We start from the raw sequence: 20,260 nt of genomic DNA, 5'->3' as shown, positions 1-20,260 counted from the left end.
TGTGTCGAGTGAATGGGTTTTCGTTATAATCGTACTATTTTTGTCCTTTTGCACGAGCTCGTTTTAAGTCTTCTTTACACTCGGCTTTTTGTAGGTGTTTTTAACGTTTTTGTAAGTCAATAAAGCGTACCATGGAGGACCTCATGTTTGCACACCAACATGAGTTAAAAATGGCTTCGGATTCCCTCAACTGGATTTTTTGTAGTTGGATTGCCGATACACTCAGCTTGAGCTTATACTTTGTAGACATTGTGATTTCCCAAAACTAAATAATAGTCCAGCAACTTTTCCGCAGGAAACCCTGTGACATTGACACGTTAAATAATTTTCATACATACTGCCTTGGTTTGATTCTAACCCATACAATATGGTTGTCGAATATTGAATCTGCTCATGAAATTAATAAATTATGCACAGCTAAAATTAACTGATATGATATGGAGTACCTATTGACATCAGTGTGTAATAAGCCTGGAGGCCATAGCTAACAAGCTGCAGTCAACAAAGACCCTTGTAAACTTGTATACATTTCATAGATATATTTACACTACTATTAATTCAGCTTTCAGCATGATCTTGATTATGATAGAAATTAAATTGCATCATGCCATCTTGCTGTTCTGCATTAAATTGTTAAGCAAAAAAATATCCATTGATCAAAGGAATTGTTGGACTGTATGTTTATCTATATTATCTATATATATTTAATATCAATAAATCATTGCATACATAAGTAATCATCTTAAATATTTAGGCTAATATAATTTAGATCTGCCCTGTAAAAGTGTGTGTATAGCGCACTGAATGAGTGTTTGGTGCGAAGATGTTATTACCGCTTGTCATAAGAAAACACAGTGCGCTCACTTGTAAGGTCCTCTTCACACCTAACACTCATTCAGTGCGCTATACACACACTTTTACAGGGCAGATCTAAATTATATTAGGCAGCTTTGTATGTATGAAAATTATTTAACGTGTCAATATCACAGGGTTTCCCCCGGAAAGGTTGCTGGACTGTGTGGTATTTATTCAGTTTTGGGAAATCATGATGTCTACAAAGTATAAGCTATAAGTACAAGTATAAGCTGCTACCAGTTTTATTTTATTTATGAGTCAAATAATGCAGCCACAATCTTAAAATGAATAAGCATTTCTGCAAATACATTTTAATTTAAATTCCATAGATTAATCGTTGCAGCTCTAGTTATAATAATGCAACAGTATTGTATCCCATTATATTGATTAGAATAGGAATAAAATCATCTATTTTTTAGATCATGTATTTTTCGTGTGAACAAGATAGAAACATATTAAGGTAGAGGTGAAACAATTTACAGAACAGAATTAATTAACTATTTTCTTACTATTTTTTCAAGTAAAAATTTCCAACTTTCTGGCTGGTGCCACCTTTTTAGATGTAAGGACTTGTTCGTTATCTCTGTCATTTATTATAGCACAAATTCACAAAGAATGAACTGAGGCTGCTGATACCACCATGATTTGCGCATCACTTGCAACCACTATATTTCCCATTTTAATGTGCGAGTCACAAAAGATACTGCAGTACCGATGTTACACTGCAAACACGCCCATAAAGCTTTGCGTCTGAGTGCAGTTTGCCACATGGATAATTGCTATCTGACACAAAAAAAGGGCAAAGTAGCCTGGAAATTGAGACTCAAATCTAGAAAGATTTTGAGTCTGGCCCTCACCGATACACCCTTCCTATCCAAGGGGTGGCACTAACTGAGGCATTTCAAATGCTGCCGCACGCAACTGGATAGCACGATAGCCAATCAGAGCAAAAAACAAGGTGATGTATTCATTGCAGTAAGCCCCATGGGGCTAACTGATATATTATGCTTTTGCCGTATCCCGTCGGCAAAACGGCTTTACGGCACACGCTGTCGTCATCATGTTACGCCTGTCCAGAGCCCGCCTCTGTCAGATAGACTGATCTGATTGTTCCAATGGCGATTCAGCGGGCTCTGCTCGTCGGGGCCAGATCCCTGTGCTGAGCAAATTCGAATTTGCTAGGGGCGGGGCATCTGGATTTCCAGGTTAGGGCAAAGTGTAAATGTTGCCTTTGCACCAAGAACTCAGTAGGGATGTAAATTACCAGATTCATCACGATACAATATTATATCGTTTCTTTGGAAAACGATACGGTATGTGCAGATATTACAAAGTCTGCCACAATACACTTTAAATCCGGTGTGATTTGGGGCCTGTGATGGATATGAAACGATAAAATGCTCAAATAACAGTCACAGTCAGTTACAGAAGAATCTGCCACTCCTTTATTTATTGCTTTTGGCCAGAAAAGACAAAAACAACATATAAATAATGTAAGTAACTGTAATTGCTTAAGTGCAGTAAAGTTTACTTTAAACTGACTCCAATTAACACATAAAACAGCACATGGGATAATCTTTTCATTTTAACCCAAAGCATCATCTTTTTCCTAAAACTTCAGGACTATGTGGCTGAAAACCCTGAAGGCAAACTTCTCCAAACAGCCATAAAACATGGATTAACAACAACATCATTTAAAACAGGTATCAAATTTAGCTCAGTAACAACTGTCAAGGTTCATAGACACAATAGTTGTTTTTTTGCAAGTGACACATTATTAGCTTAACCATGTTTTCATTGCATAAATTAGCTTACCTACCAGCAGACTTTTTTCCCTCCACTCATAGCTTCACAAATTATATGTAACCTTATTAATTTTCTTACTTAGTTTACTTTTTGTCTCGACAGAACAGCTCGGTTGAATTTCAGCCTACATGCACGTTTTCTCAGTCGAACATTGTTGAAACAGAGCAGCTAATACTGCTGTAGTGAGAAGTTAGCAGAGTGAGACGGCCATAACGTTATGTCGTGTTTTGTCTTGTAACAGCATTGTTTACGTACGGCATGTGCTCTGTCTGTTGACCCCCCTTTTTTTAATTAAATTATTTTCACACTGCTGATTCCCCAGAAAATGAAATTACCCCCATCATCTTTCCCTTCGCTTTTTGCCATCCGCCATCCAAAATGAAAACGTATCCTAAAGATGACCACATGGATCAATGTTTTCACTTTGCATCTTTAATACTGGATTGTTGAATCGAGATGTCGATCCAGATCAATGGATTTTTACACCTCGAGAACACAGTAGGCAGAACGATGGCAGAGAGAAAAACCCCCTGAAATTTTCAGATTGAGCGTTGCAGGTCCTGACTGACGACGTGCAGAGGCATTTCAGAAAACTTGAAAAGAAATGAATGAAGAAATTTAATCATGACAAAGAGTGCTGTTGATGTTTTAAATACACTTCAGGCTGTAGAAGAAGATGGCATGATTTGAATCAGAGAACAAAAAAAACATTCAGTTACCAACAACTTCTCTGAGGACGCTAAGAATTTCACTGTAACTGTGAGTGTCTATTACGGCTGATCTTGTGAATTTGAGTGTTTGGCAGTGAGGCTTGTTTGCATAGAAAGGGACCAATTTTGCGCCAAATTTATGCATATTAGCTCATTTAAATGCGTGCAAATAGCACAGGAGCACTGAGACGCTATTTGCTTGTCACTACATGTAGGGGTGAATTTCACTCTTTACAGATGCTTTGAAAATTACATGGTTTCTTTTTGTTTTATTTGTGAAGGTTTAGCAGCTGCAAAAGCCTCGCTATCCTCCCAGGATGTGTTTGGGTTTTGGATTGTTGGGGGGACAAAACTACATTTGAAAATGTGGCTCTGGCAAAATGTAATGGCCATGTCTTTTACTATTGTCTGAATTTTATAAACATAACAATTGAGAAAATGATCAATAGAGTAATCGATAATGATAGTAATCGTTAGTTGCAGCCCTGTATTAGGTAAATCTTTTGTAAGCAAACAATAATCTTGATGAAAGCCTGTTCCCTAAATGAGTACACGCTGTAACTGCCTCATTTTGGCAGAACTCCATAAATATGGTTTTATATGAATCATTACAGCCTGTCCAAATATTGTATGTCATGCAACACCCCATTCAAGGTCAGACCATCACCTCGGCTTTGTCTGGCTAAGAGGTTCATTTGCTCATCGGCTACACCTCATCAACTCCTGCAGTGAACCTCTGCACTTCTCGCTCCTGCTTTTTGGAGGACACACAAATGTCATTGTTCTCCTCGAAGTCCGTCGGCCAGGGAAGCAATCAGCGGCTAAGCTTTCTTGGCAAGCCGCAGGCTTTCTGTAAAGAGCTCTGGAAGCTCAGTGCATTCATGTTCTCTTATGCTTTTTGCTTAGGATCACTGAGCTAAGCGCTAACAATTTCCAAGTGTTAATTCAAGCGACCAGAGTTTTGCCATGCCCCGTAAGTCATACTAATAAGGAAAAGTTTTAGGCCCAGTGCAGTCTGACTATTACTTCACCACTATTACTATTTTTTTTATTTTTTTTACTTAAGTTGTGAGTGTGTTGTATTGTTTTCTGAGGCATAATGGAGCAGCAAAACCAGTCGGTCTAAATTGTAGAGCAGCATGTAATAGGTGTCTTTGAATCTGTGTAGACAAACACTTCTGGATCCAAGGCTACACTCTGATCTCAAAAGACGTGGAGGATTGTGTGCCCATCTTCCTGAGACACATTGCCAATGATGTTTACGTCTGTGGAAAGACCATCAACCTCCTCAAGATCTGTTGCCCACAGGTTTGTTTTGCACATTTAACACATTCATGTATGCAGACGGAGGATTTTATGCAGCTGAATGTTGTGTAAAGATATCAATGCATATAACCTAAATGAAGTCTTAATTTATTCAGCACAAAGAGAATCTTTGTTTGCGGTGAATAAATTAGGCATATAAAACGTTAAACCTTAAGATTATCCCCGACCATATTTGATCTGTTTTTCTTGCTGTTTCAATGTAACGTGGCGGCTAAGGAAAGCACAGATCCACTCTGCCATCCACCAAATCCACACTTATCTACCTGCCACAACATGCTCTGCCCATTTAGAAATCCATACTACCCAAAGGGGATGGGACAAAGAATCAATACAGCAACACATGGGGACACACGCTCTTGCAAAACATTATCAATACACATGCATCGCCATAGTGATAAATTCTCTTGGGGCACTGGAGCAGAGGTGTGTTCATCATTTATTGCAGACATTTGAACTCTGAACTGTTTCACTGTCTGTCACGACAGACTTTTGCCAGTTTGAGCCCAGCTTTGTAAAATCCTAATCAGCTTTTTTGTGCCAAGTATAGCACATTTGGCACATACAGGGAATTTGACCTTGGGCTCATGTTGCTTTCAGTGTACAAACACAAAATGGACTTTCAGCTTTGCAGCTAAAAACAAGGACGACAAAGCGGAACAAGGTGAACATAAATACTTGACGACTATAAAGTTTTGAATACTATAAGAGAACAAGTGCCAATTGCAGTAGCTATAACCATGTATGCACATGTATCCCCCTTTTACCACCACCTCTTTTAGGCAGTTGGCATGAACACAGCCACACTCCTGCACACACACACACTTGACCTCCATGCCAAATTCAGCCTCCCAGGGTGAAAACTGTGGCCGCCAAAGGATAGGGGAAATATTTTTGGAACAAATTGCAGACCAACCAACCAACCAACCAACCAACAGAGGTAGAGCTAGTTATAGAGCTGGTCGCAGCTTAAATAAAAAGCCAGATATATATTTTCTTGGGATGCACGATAATATCAGCACATCATCGGTGTTGGCTGATATTGGCTTTAAAATCAACTAATGGAATCAGCCAACATGCTTTTTATTACTTTACTACTTACACTATAAGAGTATGCATGCATAATATGGTGTTAACTCCACTACAGAAGAGACTTGATGATCACTAAAATTAGGTGGGGAAAAAGGTGGATATGATCGATATTTTTATTGGTTATCAGCCAAATAAGATGTTAGATATTGCCATATCGGCAATCAGCAAAAAATCCAATATCATGCATCCTTGATTTTTTTCCTTTTTTTTTGGCAGGGCTAAAATGATATATCGAGGGCTGAAACAATTATTTGATTAATCGTTCAGTCAATATACAGAAAAATTACAGTGAAATATTTTGAAAATGCGAACCCTTCCCCCATAAAATGTGAGACTTTGCTGCTTTTCTGTGTTTAATCTGAGTGTAAACTAAATATTTTGGTGGTTTGGAACGTTGGTCAGACAAACAAGACATATGAAGACAACACCTTGGAATTTAAGAAGTTATGATGAGCATTTTCCAGTCTATTGTTATTTTTTTAGACAGAATAAATGACTAGTAAATCAAGAAGAAAATTGCCAAATTAATCGTTCATGAAATAAATCAGTGGTTCCATGAATCAGATAATGATAGGGTTACAACTAACTATTATGTTTGTCATCCATTAAGCTGCCTTTTTTTCTTGTTTACTCTACAAAACATCAAACACCAAACCATTAGTATTGTGCAGCAAAATGTCACAATTTAAAGGAAGGATTTTTGCTGAAGCTTTTGACATTCATGATTTAAAAATGACTAACATTATGTGTCCATTTTCAGATGGTTGGTTTTACATATTGCCTGAACAATGGACTAATCCATTTCAAATCTACATGATGTTATTGCATGTCTCTGAGTTGCCCATATGGTGAAACCATTGGTATTGTGCACTACATATAGTCGATGTATTACCATGAGTTTCCATGTGATTTCTAGCACTGCTGCCTGCAAATCACCGGCATAAAACCCTAAGAGGTATTCTTATGAATGGACGCCCCACTTGGCATGATGACAGCCAGATTATCTAGCCAGACTAATGGAAATGGAAGCACTGAAGTTTTTACGTAATCTAATTGTATTTAATTTCCTCTCTTCTCTGTGACTCGCTCACTGATTCAACGGCACATTATGTTTTTTTATAACTCGACCTACCTGACCTGAACCGCGGAGCCCATGCTCCTGACTAATTAGGATTCTGTAACTACAGTGTTTCTCTATATGCTAATTTCCACAAGTGTCGGGGTCTGTTATTCGTGGACAATCTGCAGGATGGCTATGAATACATGTTTTTATTTATTTCATTTATTTTATTTAACCTTTAGTTAACCATGTAAAATTATGCATTGCAAAAGTGAAAAGATTGTTGCTGATGTGCCAAACAAAGGCTATCCGCTCAGTTTGACGTGGCTAGAGATGACATATTTTTAGAACAAAAGTACATTGTGGCAGAAGTTTTGAATAAAACACCCACTGCACTACTGGTTTACTGTGTGGGATCAGCTGTGGGAATTAGTTATTCAGAAGAATTTCCAGACAATACACTGCAAGGCACATTGATTTCTTCTATAGCTGATAAAATGTATCGTCTTCATGTCTTTATGTCTTTATGTTTTACAAAAGGTACTGGAGCATTAACAATTTGTTAAATTATTTCATCAACAGAAAATGAACTGTTTTGATAACCGGTTGTTGTTTTTCAAGCCAAAACACCAAAAATGTGCTGATTCCAGATGTTCTGCTGTGTCTTTCTCTAATATGATACTATAGACACTTTTTACTGGGGTTGGAACTAACAGTTATTTTCATTGTTCATTAACCTAGTCGATTATTTTCTTAATTCTCTTAATCAGTTAGTCATTTGGTGTATAAAAGGTCAGAAAAATGTTGATCAGTGTTTTATCCCAAAGCCCAAGATGACATTCTCAGACGTCTTTTTTTGTCTGCAGCCCTAAGATATTCATTTTACTATCACAGAGCACAACACTTAAAACAATGAGCGTCCTTTTTAGTACAAACATCCTGTTTTCATTGTGTCCACAGCACTACATCTGCTGGTCGGAGCTGCCGGTTCCTCGCATTGCAGTCACATTTTCCCTCCGGGAGGTGGAGGAGATTGAGAGGGACTGTGCTGTGTACCGTGGACGCATGGAGAGGGTTGCAAAGCACAGCGCCATCAGCAGGGAAGAACAAGTACTGAGACGCATGCATGTTGTTCCCATACAGTAGCATCTTACCTGTGATATTTACACATTTTCTTCTGCTGTCTAAACTTATGGTAATATTGCTTCTCCTCAGTTACATCTGACAAGGGGTTTGGTCAGATTACCATAAAGAAAGATATATGAATGTAGGGCTGCCCCCAATAGTCATCATTTAGAACCATTAGTCAACTTGTCGCCCGGATGTTTATGGCATTAATTTAATTATTAAATTATATATTTTGGGCGGGGCAACACAATGGTTTGAGTTGAAGGTGTGAGAAAGAATAATATCAGTAACATTGTTAACACTGTGCTACATTACAGAGAAATACAAAACCGTACTAATGAACCTTCATTAATATAGGCCTTTATTTTATCTACAAGTGCACGTCACACACTGAGCGAGCCGCCTGTTAATGACGTTGTCGGTTAATGGGCATGTAGCTACTGACATGTTTCAGATGATACGTCATGTTTGTGGTCGACCATTCTCGGAACCAATCGACTGTATTCGGCGTATGACTTCCGGCAGACGCCGAATACAGCATCGGGAACCAGCATCGCGCTGGTTCCTGGAAGAGAAAGTGAATGTGATATTTTTTTTTTTGTCAGTAAATAAGCTCTGTGGCTAACACAAGTTTATGATACTTACAGGTTTTGTTTAGTGAGATAATCTTCACATATGAACACCTTTCATACCGCATTTGAAGCTTAAATGCGATCGCCAGAAGTAAAAAGGTAACGTTAGGCTTTAACGGACTACGTGACTACTCCACGATCGCGTGACTCTTAACGTCACCGCCACTGAGCTTTCGACTGATTTCGGCCGCTTTATTTTAAAAACATTGTATAATGGGGAAATCTGACTGTTTAAGCTAAATAAAAAGCTGTAATGGCAGACTGACAAGCACTCTCGCCTGTTCGGGGGTGATGACGTTTACTGTCCCCGACAGGGTTTGTAGTCGTATTGAGCAGCTTGTTAGCAACCGCCTTTTTTACGATACGTAAAAGCTTCAAAATTCACAAGTAGGGTATTTACTGACGTGTTTTATGTCGTAGAACAAAACCTGAAACTTGCTTAAGCTTTTGTTAACCACAGACCTTATTTGAGGCATTTTACCAAAATCCCATTCAAAAAACGTATTGACTTTTAGACGAGAGAACCGGAAGTGCGAAAAGCACTTGTTAGTTCTCTGCATGGACCGTTTAACCTGGCAACAACTGCAGCCGGCTCAAACGTGATTAGTCAATATCACGTGGACTACAAACAGCCTACAACTGGAAACCAGGGCTCTTCCGCTCTTCTTCCGGAGGCAAGATCTCCGGGGTTTGCCTACAGACTCTACATTCACTGAATGTAGAGTCTGTATGTAGAGAGTAGTGGTCGACCAATGAAGATGAGTTTACATATCACCTTGGATTCGTCCTTCACCTTCTCAAAATGATCCCACACTTTGGATTTCCTGCCCGACATGTTATTAACTAGCCTGTGGAATAACCGCAGGTACCAGCCCTGGAAATTAGGGGCCGTACACATGCTGCGTCTTTAACCACCTGGAACACGTGAGGTCAGGCACTGGGCGCTACTCTTGTGCCTTTTTTGTGCAAGCTTTCAAGAGCACGACAGCAGGCTGTGTCTAAGGTTGCTAAGCAACCTTAACAAGCAGCGAATAGCCTATTTACCTGAAATCCTGAGTGCAGAGCTGATCTTCTTCAGAAGCTTTTTATGAGTGTGTAGACCTGTCATCAGATGACAGATGTAAAGCTCTGGGTAGACCCGCACTAAAATAATCAACTTCTCCACGTTCACACAGAAGAAGGGAAAGATATCTGTGGGCTGTGATTAGTTTGTAATGTGACTCCTGTCTAACTGTCCTGTCCTTTCAAATCAAATTCCCACATGGTCCAGTCATATAGGTTTTGATTTACTTTGACGAGGTGCAGCGCCTAACAGAGTTTCACGTTTGTTTGTTTGTTTGTTTGTTTGTTTTTCTGCGACAAATGAAATCTTGCCGACTAATGACCTTTCTGGTCGACTAATGTTTGGTAGGGGGCAGCCCTTTAAGAATGTGTTAGACATAGCAGTCAACATGGTATATTACGTTGATTAGGACACGATTATCTCTCTGCTAGCTAATGGATTTTTAAAAGTCAAGGGAAGCCTAGACTTCAGGAAGTGAAGAAAAACCTGCAGACAAGTCATCACACCGATATTGTCTCTTTAGAGAGGGAGGGAGAGAGAGGGAGAGGGGAGTTTCTTTTTTTACATAACATGATCCATGATGGTGACACTGCCCCTCAAGTACTGAGAGTTTCAGCAGCGAGTCATTATAATGATGCAGCTGAAGTCTGGGGCTTGCACGCTGCTTGATTTAGTGTAACAACCTGGTGTGTATGACCTATATCGTGTGTGTGCTGCTGGCAGTGCTGACTGGCAGAGGTGTGGAGGAGGAGAGGTGAGCTACAGGGCAGCTGGATAGATCTTTGTTAATGATGATTTCTTGTCTGTCTATTGTAAGGCCCAGCGAGCAGAGCAGGCACGCCAGGAGCTGATCAATCAGGTCAGAGAGTCAGCAGCCAAAACCCTGGAGAGCATCCGTGGTTAGTGTTACACCTGCACACACAAAAACACACACACATACACTGCAAGTATAATTTTATATACTGCTTGATGTATAAGCACCCCCCCATATAACCCTCAGTTTCTTGACTCTTGACTACCAAAGTTTCATCTCAGGAGAGCAGCAGAGGTGCTCATGGGCAATAGCAATGAGGAATGGCTTACAGCACTATGGGCTGTGAAATCTAATCATCGCTTGCACAGTTTAGCAAACTCCTCACATCATTTATTACTCCAAAAAATGTTTGGGAGGTGTGGCGAAAAGTCTGGCCTGATGCTCTGTGCGTGTCTTGGCATACTTGTGTGTGTTTGCGTGAGGCAGATGGTGATATTGTTTGGGGGTGTGTTTGTGCGTGTGGGAGAGACAGAGATGTTATGTACTTTTCTGTGTGGAGGGGAGTAAGCAGCCCACTGTTATTTCTCTCGGTTCCTGTAGGGCGCCAGGTGTCACAACGTCTGGCTGAGGAGGCCAAGAAGAGGGAGCGTTTTGAGGAGCTGAAACAACACCTGGAGCAGGAGCAAGAGGTAGGTGTGTGTGTGTGTGTGTGTGTGTGTGTGTGTGTGTGTGTGTGAGAGAGAGTGTGAGAGACTAAAAAAATGTGTGTGAGTAAGAGCAGCAGAGACTTAAAAATGTGTTTGTGCATGCATGTGTCGAGAAATGTGTGAGAAAAGATGTTGTCGTGTTATGTGTCTGTAAGAGAAGATGTTGTGTTAGAGGGAGAGAGACCAAAGTAAGGCAGTCTCTTAGTCCCTGTATTCTGATAATTATCCACTGTTAAACCTGCAACAACACATTTTTTGGCCATTTTTAGGCAACGGAAACAAGATGTGGCACCAAATTACGTTTTGAGTTGATACAGGAACTTATTAGCAAACAGTTACTATTTACACATCAAAGAATCTCAGAACAACATCATTAATTTGGAGATGTGTTGGCTCTACTAACTTCTGAGGGAAATATCTGTCTCCTTAGCTGTTAAATGTTACACTATGTTCATCAGCTGGTTGCTAACTCTGTTTTTAGGTTAGGTTTTAGAGTGTTTTTTTTTTTTTTTTTTTTGGATGAAAACACCTGCTTGCTGTGGCCAGGTGTGACACTATAAGAGTGAACTAAATCAATAAAGTTGCAGTCTCTACAACTAAACACCTAAAAGCACAGACTGTATAAAATAATGGACATGGCTACCATGACCTCACCCATTTGTGTGTGAACTCCTGTTCTAAAGCCTCAAGTTTGGCATTTTGATAGTCGTCATCTTGGAGTTTTTTGGAAGTTTGGACTAGTCCTCTCACCATAACTACTTTTGACAGATGATATATGTTGTCCCAGAAATGATTGTGATAAACAATATTATTGTCATTTAAAGCCCATTTTTTGATATAGTGATAAAAACAGCATAATAATACAAGTACACCCTTTCAAAGAGCAATAAACTTTTAATTCGACAAGAAATTACATCTATAATCATTCAGCTTAGGCACTGTGAAAAAACACTTAGGCACTGCATCAAGTCTTAAAATGGTCGGAGGAACCCTGCTGTTTTCCCTCGCATCATGTCGGTTACAATTTTTGTGACATTGTTAAGTAAAAAACACAAGGGCAATATATGGGCATGACCTTGATCATTTTTGCTCACCCTGATAGGCCAATGACGTTATGATCGTGACAAGGCAAATTTTGAGGAGAGGTTCGAGCTAACCCTAACGCTAGCTGCTAGCTTGGCTAGCACAATGCATTTATGGCTATGGTTAACTGTGATAATGCTAATGCTAACTTTAGCTAGTTAAAACCAAGCTCAAAACCATTAAAACAAAGTTAACTTACCAGAAAAACTGAACATCTGACTCATTATAGGGTCTTTAGGGTCCTTAGTCATTAGTTCAAGGTCCATGTAGTTTAATCTATTCAGCGTCATACTTGATTTTGGCCATGTTGTCGAGCTAGTTTGCTGTCTGTCAAGAAGCTCTCTACTCTACAGCATGAAACGGTATTTTGAAATACAAGTTCTGTGCTGGAAAAACAAAGTGTTTTTTTTTTTTGTATGTTTGTTTTATATAAACTTGCAGTCCATTCAGACTGGACATGCAACCATCCAGTTGGGAATCACCAGACAAATACAGTTAACTTTTACACACTAAAATAGCATCAGATATGGCTACAACTATACTCTGTGAATCTGGGTTTACGCCATGGCTAGATTACCTAACCAATGTTGTCACCGTGGTTGTGACAGATGGCACCCACCTTTCACGTAAAGTGACCAAGGTCTTCTTCATGCATAACTTTTAACCTTAATAACACGTAAAAGGGTGAGTTGTATACAAATTCACCCCCTGTGAAGTCACCAAAGTGGAAATTAGCTATAGAAACCAAAACAGTTTTTTGTGCCAGGCTGTAAATATGTTTATTTCTTCTGTAATGTCGGCCATTTTAACATGGGGGTGTATGGGGATAGACTCGCTGTAGGAGCCAGCCTCATGTGGCCATTAGAGGAACTGCAGTAATTGGCACAGATTATTGCTTGGCTAAAAATTAGCTATGAAACTCTACAAAATTGAGGGGAGCTGCAGATTCATCACTGTAGGCGACCCCTTTCACATTATCATTTGATACATAGATATTGTAATAATATTGATTATAGGAGCTTAAAAATCGACACATCTCTCTGATCAGAAGTGTCTCTTTGGGTGGGAATAATGTAAACAGAAATTTTGATTCATGCACTCCACCCACAGCTTTTGCAACCCATTTTAGAAGCTGAAAGCATTGATTTGTGTGTGTGTGTGTGTGTGTGTGTGTGTGTGTGTGTGTGTGTGTGTCTGGCACCAGTGGCGAAGTGTAGCCAAGAAGAGGCAGGAGGAGGATGACTTCAGCTTTGCCAGAGAGCTGAGGGACAGAGAAAAGAGACTACAAGCCCTGGAGGAGCAACTGGAGCAGAGAGCCAGGTCTGACTGCGTTTACAGCCGCGACTAGAGGCGTAAATGTTTTATTGATGATTGATTAATCTCTGTTAAGATTTTATTTGATGTAGAATATATTAACTGACTGTGCAAACATGGTGGGGCATCAGTTCCATCTGTGTGGGATATTTCGGCAGCTGGGCTTGTGCCGATTTTCCATGCAGTTGGGATAATGCCATGATGCAGCAGAATGAGCAAAGTGATTAGAGCCTGTAATGTGAGCACAATAGTATTTCAATAAGATGGTTCAAGTTGTTTGTTAGCTCTGTGAGGTGTTGGACCTCACAGTCGACCTGCACCTGTCCTCTCTTCACCTCATCAGTTCACAGTGGCTTCTTTCACCGTTCCTACCTTGCAGTATTATTAGTTCAATATTGTCACAGCACATCCTGAATAATAAGTCTTTCATTTAGACAAAACAAAACGTATATTTCACATTTAACAGGCCTTTACTGATTAATCAATTATAAACCATTAAAGTGTCTGACAGTTGGTGTTGGAAATTGCTCGAAATTGAATTCAGAGCCATCACAGAGCCTGAAATCACATATCCACACACAGGCTTATTGCAGACCAGTACGCTTATCAGAGTCCCTCATGAGCGCCATGCACATGAAAGCTTATCATCGTAGAATAGAAAGAACACTGATTGCTGGATGATTTACACTCAGATTTAAATATAAATTATTCAGTATTCAAATAAGACATTATTTATAGTACGATGGAATATCAGACTTGTCTGCAAAAATCACATCAGCCAATCTGTGTTTAGGAAGAGCAGTGAATATTAATATTGTCCTGTCCTTTTTATGTAAGTTGAGTACGAATATGAAGTTCACTGGAGCAAAGTAACCTGACGGGGAATAAGGACTTTTTCGTGAATTAGAGATTGTATATTTGATGCCCAGCAACCATGTGTCCCAACAGGATATCATGATTGACATTTTTAATGATTGCAAGATGGTTTTGGGTCCATAAATAATATTAAAATAGTGTCTAAAGTACACATTTACTTATAAAAGGTCTTAAAAAATATTAAATTGTAAATTCAGATTAGGGTTGCACAATATGCAAAAACAGTCATATTGCGATTATTTTGACAGATACTGTGATGAGTGGCTATTTTAGTGTTAATGATAATTTTTTCACCGAGGGGAAAGAAAAAAAAAACTATACAAATTTTAATAATGTGACTTATTGTGGGGCCTGTACCAAACAAGCATGTTCCCTGATGCCTGGAATATGATTTGTAGGTCTCTGCTGCACCACAATTCTTCATTTATAAAGGCATGTTGAGACATATTTGACCTTTATAAAAAATTGCAGCTCCTGCAATTTGGAAATTGCACTTGGCTGTTTTGCAATTTCGATAACATATTGATTAATTGTGCAGCCCTAAGTCAGGTTTGATGGGTCACTGTGAGAATTTCTGGTGTTAATACTATTGGAAACATCCTTTTTAACAGGAAGGAAACGATTTGCTGGGTGAACAAAATTCAACACCGCACCTTGATGTGCGCAGTGCCCCAATTTTTGTCCCCTCTTCGCACAAAGATCACACAGTGAATCTGCATCGTTAAACAAAAGTCTTGCAAGCCAATGTGTGTATTAGTTTATGGGAACTGGATATGCAAGTGTATTGACACATGGCTATAGAATAACAGTAGCTTGTGGTGGTTTAAGCCAGTGCCTGACATTGCTTACGAAGCAAACTGTGATGTATGTTGAAGGTGTGTTACACTTGGGACAGTGGGGATTAAGGCGGTGGAATCACACATGTACAGCCTCAAGCACAGAGTATTGTCATCGTATTTCCATCACATGCTTGGTCTTAGATGTCATTTAAAGTGCCATTTAAAAGGGCTTAAAAAGTCTTAATTTTAATTTGCTTATACCTGTAGACGCCCTGGATTCATTGATAAATCAATTAAAAAAACAGCAGATTAATTGATGATGAAGATAATCGTTAGTTGCAGCTCTACGTGACGTAAACCCTTTCCTAGACATTCACTTGCTAAAGTTTGCTCTGGATGAAACCCTCAGCGTGATTATTTACATGTGTGTTACTGCTCTCATATTGCAGGAAGGAGCTGATAGCTCAGTACAGCCGTCTGTCAGAGGAGGCAGCCCGCAGAGAGAGACGGGCCATGTGGCGGGTGCAGCGAATGAGACTTGACGAAGCCCGGGCTCAGTTCTTCATGCATGACAGGCAACAGACTCAGGTTTGTCATAAATTAACATAGAAAACAAACACAGAGAACAAGGAAGAGATATTAAAGAGATTATTTAAGGTAAGTGAAAACGTTTCAAGCAAAGCACTCATGACTTCTTTCCAGGCAATTCTAGAGAAATATCCTTTAGGCCAGGAGAGACCTCCCATGGAAGTACTGCCACCTGTTCCCTCTGTACAACAGACTGCATCACAACCAACTCTGGTATGACAACACACTGGTTTTTGAACATTAATCCCCAATTTTTATTCACTGAATTATGCTCTGCAGAATAGTGTGTTGTGGACGTTCTCATTTCTCTTCTCTTAATAGGGATCTCTGGATCCGTCTGAGCAGCAGCCTGTGGAGACTCAAGAATCTGATGTTGTATCGTCACCACCTGACCCCTCTTCGCCCGCTCTCACTCAACCTACAGTGGACCCTGCCCTCATCTCTGAGAACATCGACATCAATGATTTTCTCCCCAAGGCACCAAATCCTGACAGTCAGCAGGTGGACGCGGCCCTACAGGAGATCGGCTCTGACCTACCTGTAGTGTGTCCTACTCCACAGTTAGTAGACTATGACTTCAGTGCCCCCTTTAGTCCGCTCGAGGGTATCACGGGCCAAGCCTCAGTCCAGCCACGGCCTCGCTGGGGACCTGCAGTCCAGCCTGACTTGATGCAGAACCACCCCTCTGTTTCTCACATCCCCACAGGAGAAAACATTTCTCAAGTCCAACATGGTCTCCCTACAGCCAGCACTGTTGGCCAGGCATCCAAATGTAGCTTTCCTGTAGGCCAAAACACCCCAGAGGAGCCCCAAAATACATCTAAAGCAAGCGTTGATGGACATTCCTTTCAAGTCTCTGTGCAGCTAGTAGATGGGAGTAGCTCAGTGGCAGAAAATAAGCAGACGGAAGTTGAATCTATGACAGAACAAAAGACTGAAATAGGGAATTTAAAAACTAAAGAAGAAGGTAAATCTGTTGAGGCTGCAAAAGACAATAATGTGGCTGCCCCGTCAACCACACCAGAGCAAGGAGGCAATGATAACTGTAATCACAAAGCAGTGACAAGTCTTACTGACCGTGGTGGGATTGATCCACCTGATGCAAGCACTCAAGACCACAGCACAGATGCTCAAGATGTAGCTGGTGATAATACTTCTTTGCCAAACATTAATGTCTCAAGTGCACACCTAAAAGCAGGTGAACTGATTTCAGAAGCTGTTGCCCAGCAGCCTTCACCTAGCATCCACGGACATTCCTCTGACGCCCACATAAAGGTTGGAGAGCTTGTATCCGAGGTAACTGCTCCTCTTCCATCCCCTAACTTCCATGGTCATGCCTCAGATTCACACATCAAGATTGGAGAACATGTTTCAGAAGTTGTCGCTCCTCTACCTTCCTCCAGTGTTCACGGTCACTCATCTGATGCTCACATTAAAGTCGGCGAAAATGTTTCAGAGTTTGTTGCTCCTCTTCCTGTTCCAAATGTCCACGGTCATGCCTCAGATGCCCACATCAAAGTTGGTGAGCATGTGTCAGATGTAGCTGCCCCTCTGCCCTCCCCCAACATTCATGGTCACAGTTCAGATGCCCACATTAAAGTTGGAGAAAATGTCTCCGATTTTGTGGCACCACTTCTTGTTCCCAACATCCACGGTCACTCCTCGGATGCTAATATAAAAGTGGGCGAGTTTGTGTCTAACATACCTGACGCAAGACCTCGCTGGAGTAAACATGGGCATGCCTCAGACTGCATGCTACAGCCAGGCTGTATGGTGTCTGGAGTTGAACCCGCCTTGTCTACTCTACCTGGAAGCTCTTACGGTCACTCCTCAGACTCAGCATTGGCAGTTGGGTGTGTAGTTTCAGGAGAAGAACCCAAACGTTCTCCCCTACCTGGAAGTGCGTTTGGTCATTCTTCAGACTCAACTTTAGGCATCGGATGTGTTGTGACCAAAGCTGAACCACTTCCATCACCATTACCGGGCAGCGCCTACGGCCACTCCTCTGATTCAACGCTGGGCGTGGGTTGTGTGGTGTTGGGGACAGAGCGACAACCCTCTGCACTCCCAGGCAGCACTTATGGCCACTCATCAGATTCTTCCCTTGGAGTTGGGTGTGTGGTGAAAGGCAAAGGCATCATAAATCAGCAGACGACAGAAGAGAATGAAGATAGTAAAGGTAATGAATAATATTAAGTGATGCACATTCTTCAGATGTGACTCACAACTTCGAGGGGAACACTTAAGTGCCACTTAGTGAGCTCGAGATAGTACAAGATGTTATGGTCTTTTAGTTTATTGATTCGGGTAACATTTGCATTACTCTTGTAGTTTTTATTTATTTATTTTGCATCAACAAGATACAACAGAATAACTCACATAGATAGAGAAGATGATCTTGATAAGTAGAAATACAGAATTAATTTGATTGAAGACAGAAAAAAGACAAGTGCTTTACTCTTAAGCACATAGTTCTTCATAAATACTTCCATTATCAATTGTGGTTCAATTGCTGTAATCTTCTCCTTGATATAACCAAAATAATTCTTTCTCTCCACTATGCAGTATTTTAGAGACTGTAGCTTGGACCAGGAGACTGTGGTTGTCTTCTATTAAAAGCAAAATATTATATAAATGTTTGGTATGTTTTCAGTTGGGATTCAAAGAATAAGAAGTGCAGTACTGAAGGTTATGAACAGACATAAAATATATAGTCATAAGCCCTCTTTAAAGCCACAATCCCTCCCCTCATAAGTCAGATGAATCATTTTATTTTGACATAAAATGAGGCATTTAAAAATGTCGTCTTTGATATCCAAACTGTTGCCCGAGGTTTATGCTGGTTTAGGGCTTTGATTTATGTTTTTTAAGCCTGTGTACAATATTTATTCAAAGCTTCCCTTAAATATCTTTTTTAGACCTGCAAAGATGATATTGACATTTTTGCTCTGACTCATTGGTGTTAAGAAATGTGCCTGGATTGTCATTGAAGATTATGTTCTGTCTGTGTTAAAGTAATTGCTTTACATCTCTCTTCAGGTTCTGAGTCGGACAGTCCTGGTGAGCAGCTGGTGGAGTTCACGGGGTCCTGGCCAGCTGGCTTCGGTTTGTCCCCTGGAGAGAAGTCTGAGCAGGAATACCTCCTGGCTTTATGTGCCCAGTACGAAGTGGAACAATATGAAGACTGCTACAACCTAATGGGTTCGTTGAAAACAGATGACTGGCCAAAGATTAATGGTTCCTCTGGCACATAGTTAATGGGGGCAATGTGATGTTTAAGATATTTAGCTTTTTTGAACATGCTAAGGGGAAAGTTGGCAGTAAGACTACATCTCTAGACACAAAGTAAGTTCAAATAATTGTCAAAAGGGAGCATCTGAATAGGAAACGGAAGGGGATCCAAAACAGAACCTTGAGGTACTCCACATTTTAACTTTGTAGAGGAGTTATGTAGAGTAACAAACCTGTTAGATCGGACTTAAAGAAGTTAAGGGCAGTGAGAGAACAAACTATAACAACTTAATGATCAATAGTTTCACAAACTAAACTATTTAATTTTCGTAGTGCACATTTTGTATAAGTTTCAGTATCCTTAATGCCCTTTTTCCACCGAAGCATATGAAGACAGGCTTTTTTAAACACAAGAAAACCTGTTAAAAATAGGCGAAAGACTGCTTTCCCAGTGCCAGTAGACCAAAGCCAAGTACAAGGTTGTTCTGTAGACAAGTATACCTATATGGTTTTTTTTGTTTTTTTTTTCCTCATGTGTTGCACTTGACGTTAGCTTAGTAAACAGAGGAAAGCAGATAGAGGCCAGTGAAAATGTTAGTGATATCTTCTTTTTCATATCTCTTACTTATTCAGTCTCTTTCTCAAACTCTGTACCAACTGAATTTTGAACGATGTTTGAGCACTGCTTGGACAGAGATGGGACGGTATTTTGTGGCGGCGAAGTGGCTAAAATTAGTGCGTCCATATCATATTTACATCACTGTCAATCAGAGCTGGAGCTGATTAATACTCGTGACTACTGTAGAGTCATTTGTTCCAGAAGTGAATGCCAATTGTAACCTTTCCTGTTAACTTCAAAAGCCAGATGTTAGTGAGTGTAATGGGATTTTTTTCCAGTGAGAGAGTGCAGAAGCTAAATCTTTATTCTTTTTTATTCTTTGGCTCATAAATAGAATAAAATGAAATAATTTTGTCTTGTAATTGATGGTCCTGCTTCTGCCTGTAGCAAATGACCAAAAAAGTGCAGGGGATTAAATACAGTAATTCTGCTAAAACTACTGCCTTTCCTTGTGGACTGAAAATGGGTAAGACTAAACACCTATAACGAAGCCCAATCAATTAATTTTTTAACAGAAAGGGTTGTAGCCTTCAGTACAAATCTTGGAGAAAAAAAAATGAAATGGGCTCCCCTGATCTTCTGATAGTAGCCTGTAGTCTTAATTGAAGAATATGAGCATATCTACATGGTTGTACAGTAT

General features: G+C 40.1%; 1 protein-coding gene across 2 annotated transcripts in view; it reads left to right on the top strand.

Moving 5' to 3' along the window:
- The window catches only part of tubgcp6 (tubulin, gamma complex associated protein 6), a 42,660-nt gene that overhangs the window by 8,912 nt on the left and 13,488 nt on the right, over window positions 1–20,260 (top strand). The window contains exons 10-19 of one of the 2 annotated variants that reach the window (XM_049573255.1): window positions 4,540–4,679; window positions 7,807–7,956; window positions 10,487–10,568; window positions 11,024–11,112; window positions 13,418–13,533; window positions 15,632–15,770; window positions 15,885–15,983; window positions 16,092–17,147; window positions 17,229–17,949; window positions 18,810–18,971. In XM_049573255.1, coding sequence (XP_049429212.1) covers window positions 4,540–4,679; window positions 7,807–7,956; window positions 10,487–10,568; window positions 11,024–11,112; window positions 13,418–13,533; window positions 15,632–15,770; window positions 15,885–15,983; window positions 16,092–17,147; window positions 17,229–17,949; window positions 18,810–18,971 — 2,754 coding nt within the window. Of the gene's footprint in view, window positions 1–4,539; window positions 4,680–7,806; window positions 7,957–10,486; window positions 10,569–11,023; window positions 11,113–13,417; window positions 13,534–15,631; window positions 15,771–15,884; window positions 15,984–16,091; window positions 17,950–18,809; window positions 18,972–20,260 lie in introns of both variants that reach the window. The other variant, XM_049573254.1, reaches the window with a different exon arrangement.

This window comes from Epinephelus fuscoguttatus, linkage group LG4 (genome assembly GCF_011397635.1).
Source record: "Epinephelus fuscoguttatus linkage group LG4, E.fuscoguttatus.final_Chr_v1".
In the NCBI taxonomy this organism is placed as follows: domain Eukaryota; kingdom Metazoa; phylum Chordata; class Actinopteri; order Perciformes; family Serranidae; genus Epinephelus; species Epinephelus fuscoguttatus.
This window is presented reverse-complemented; position numbering and strand designations above follow the sequence as displayed.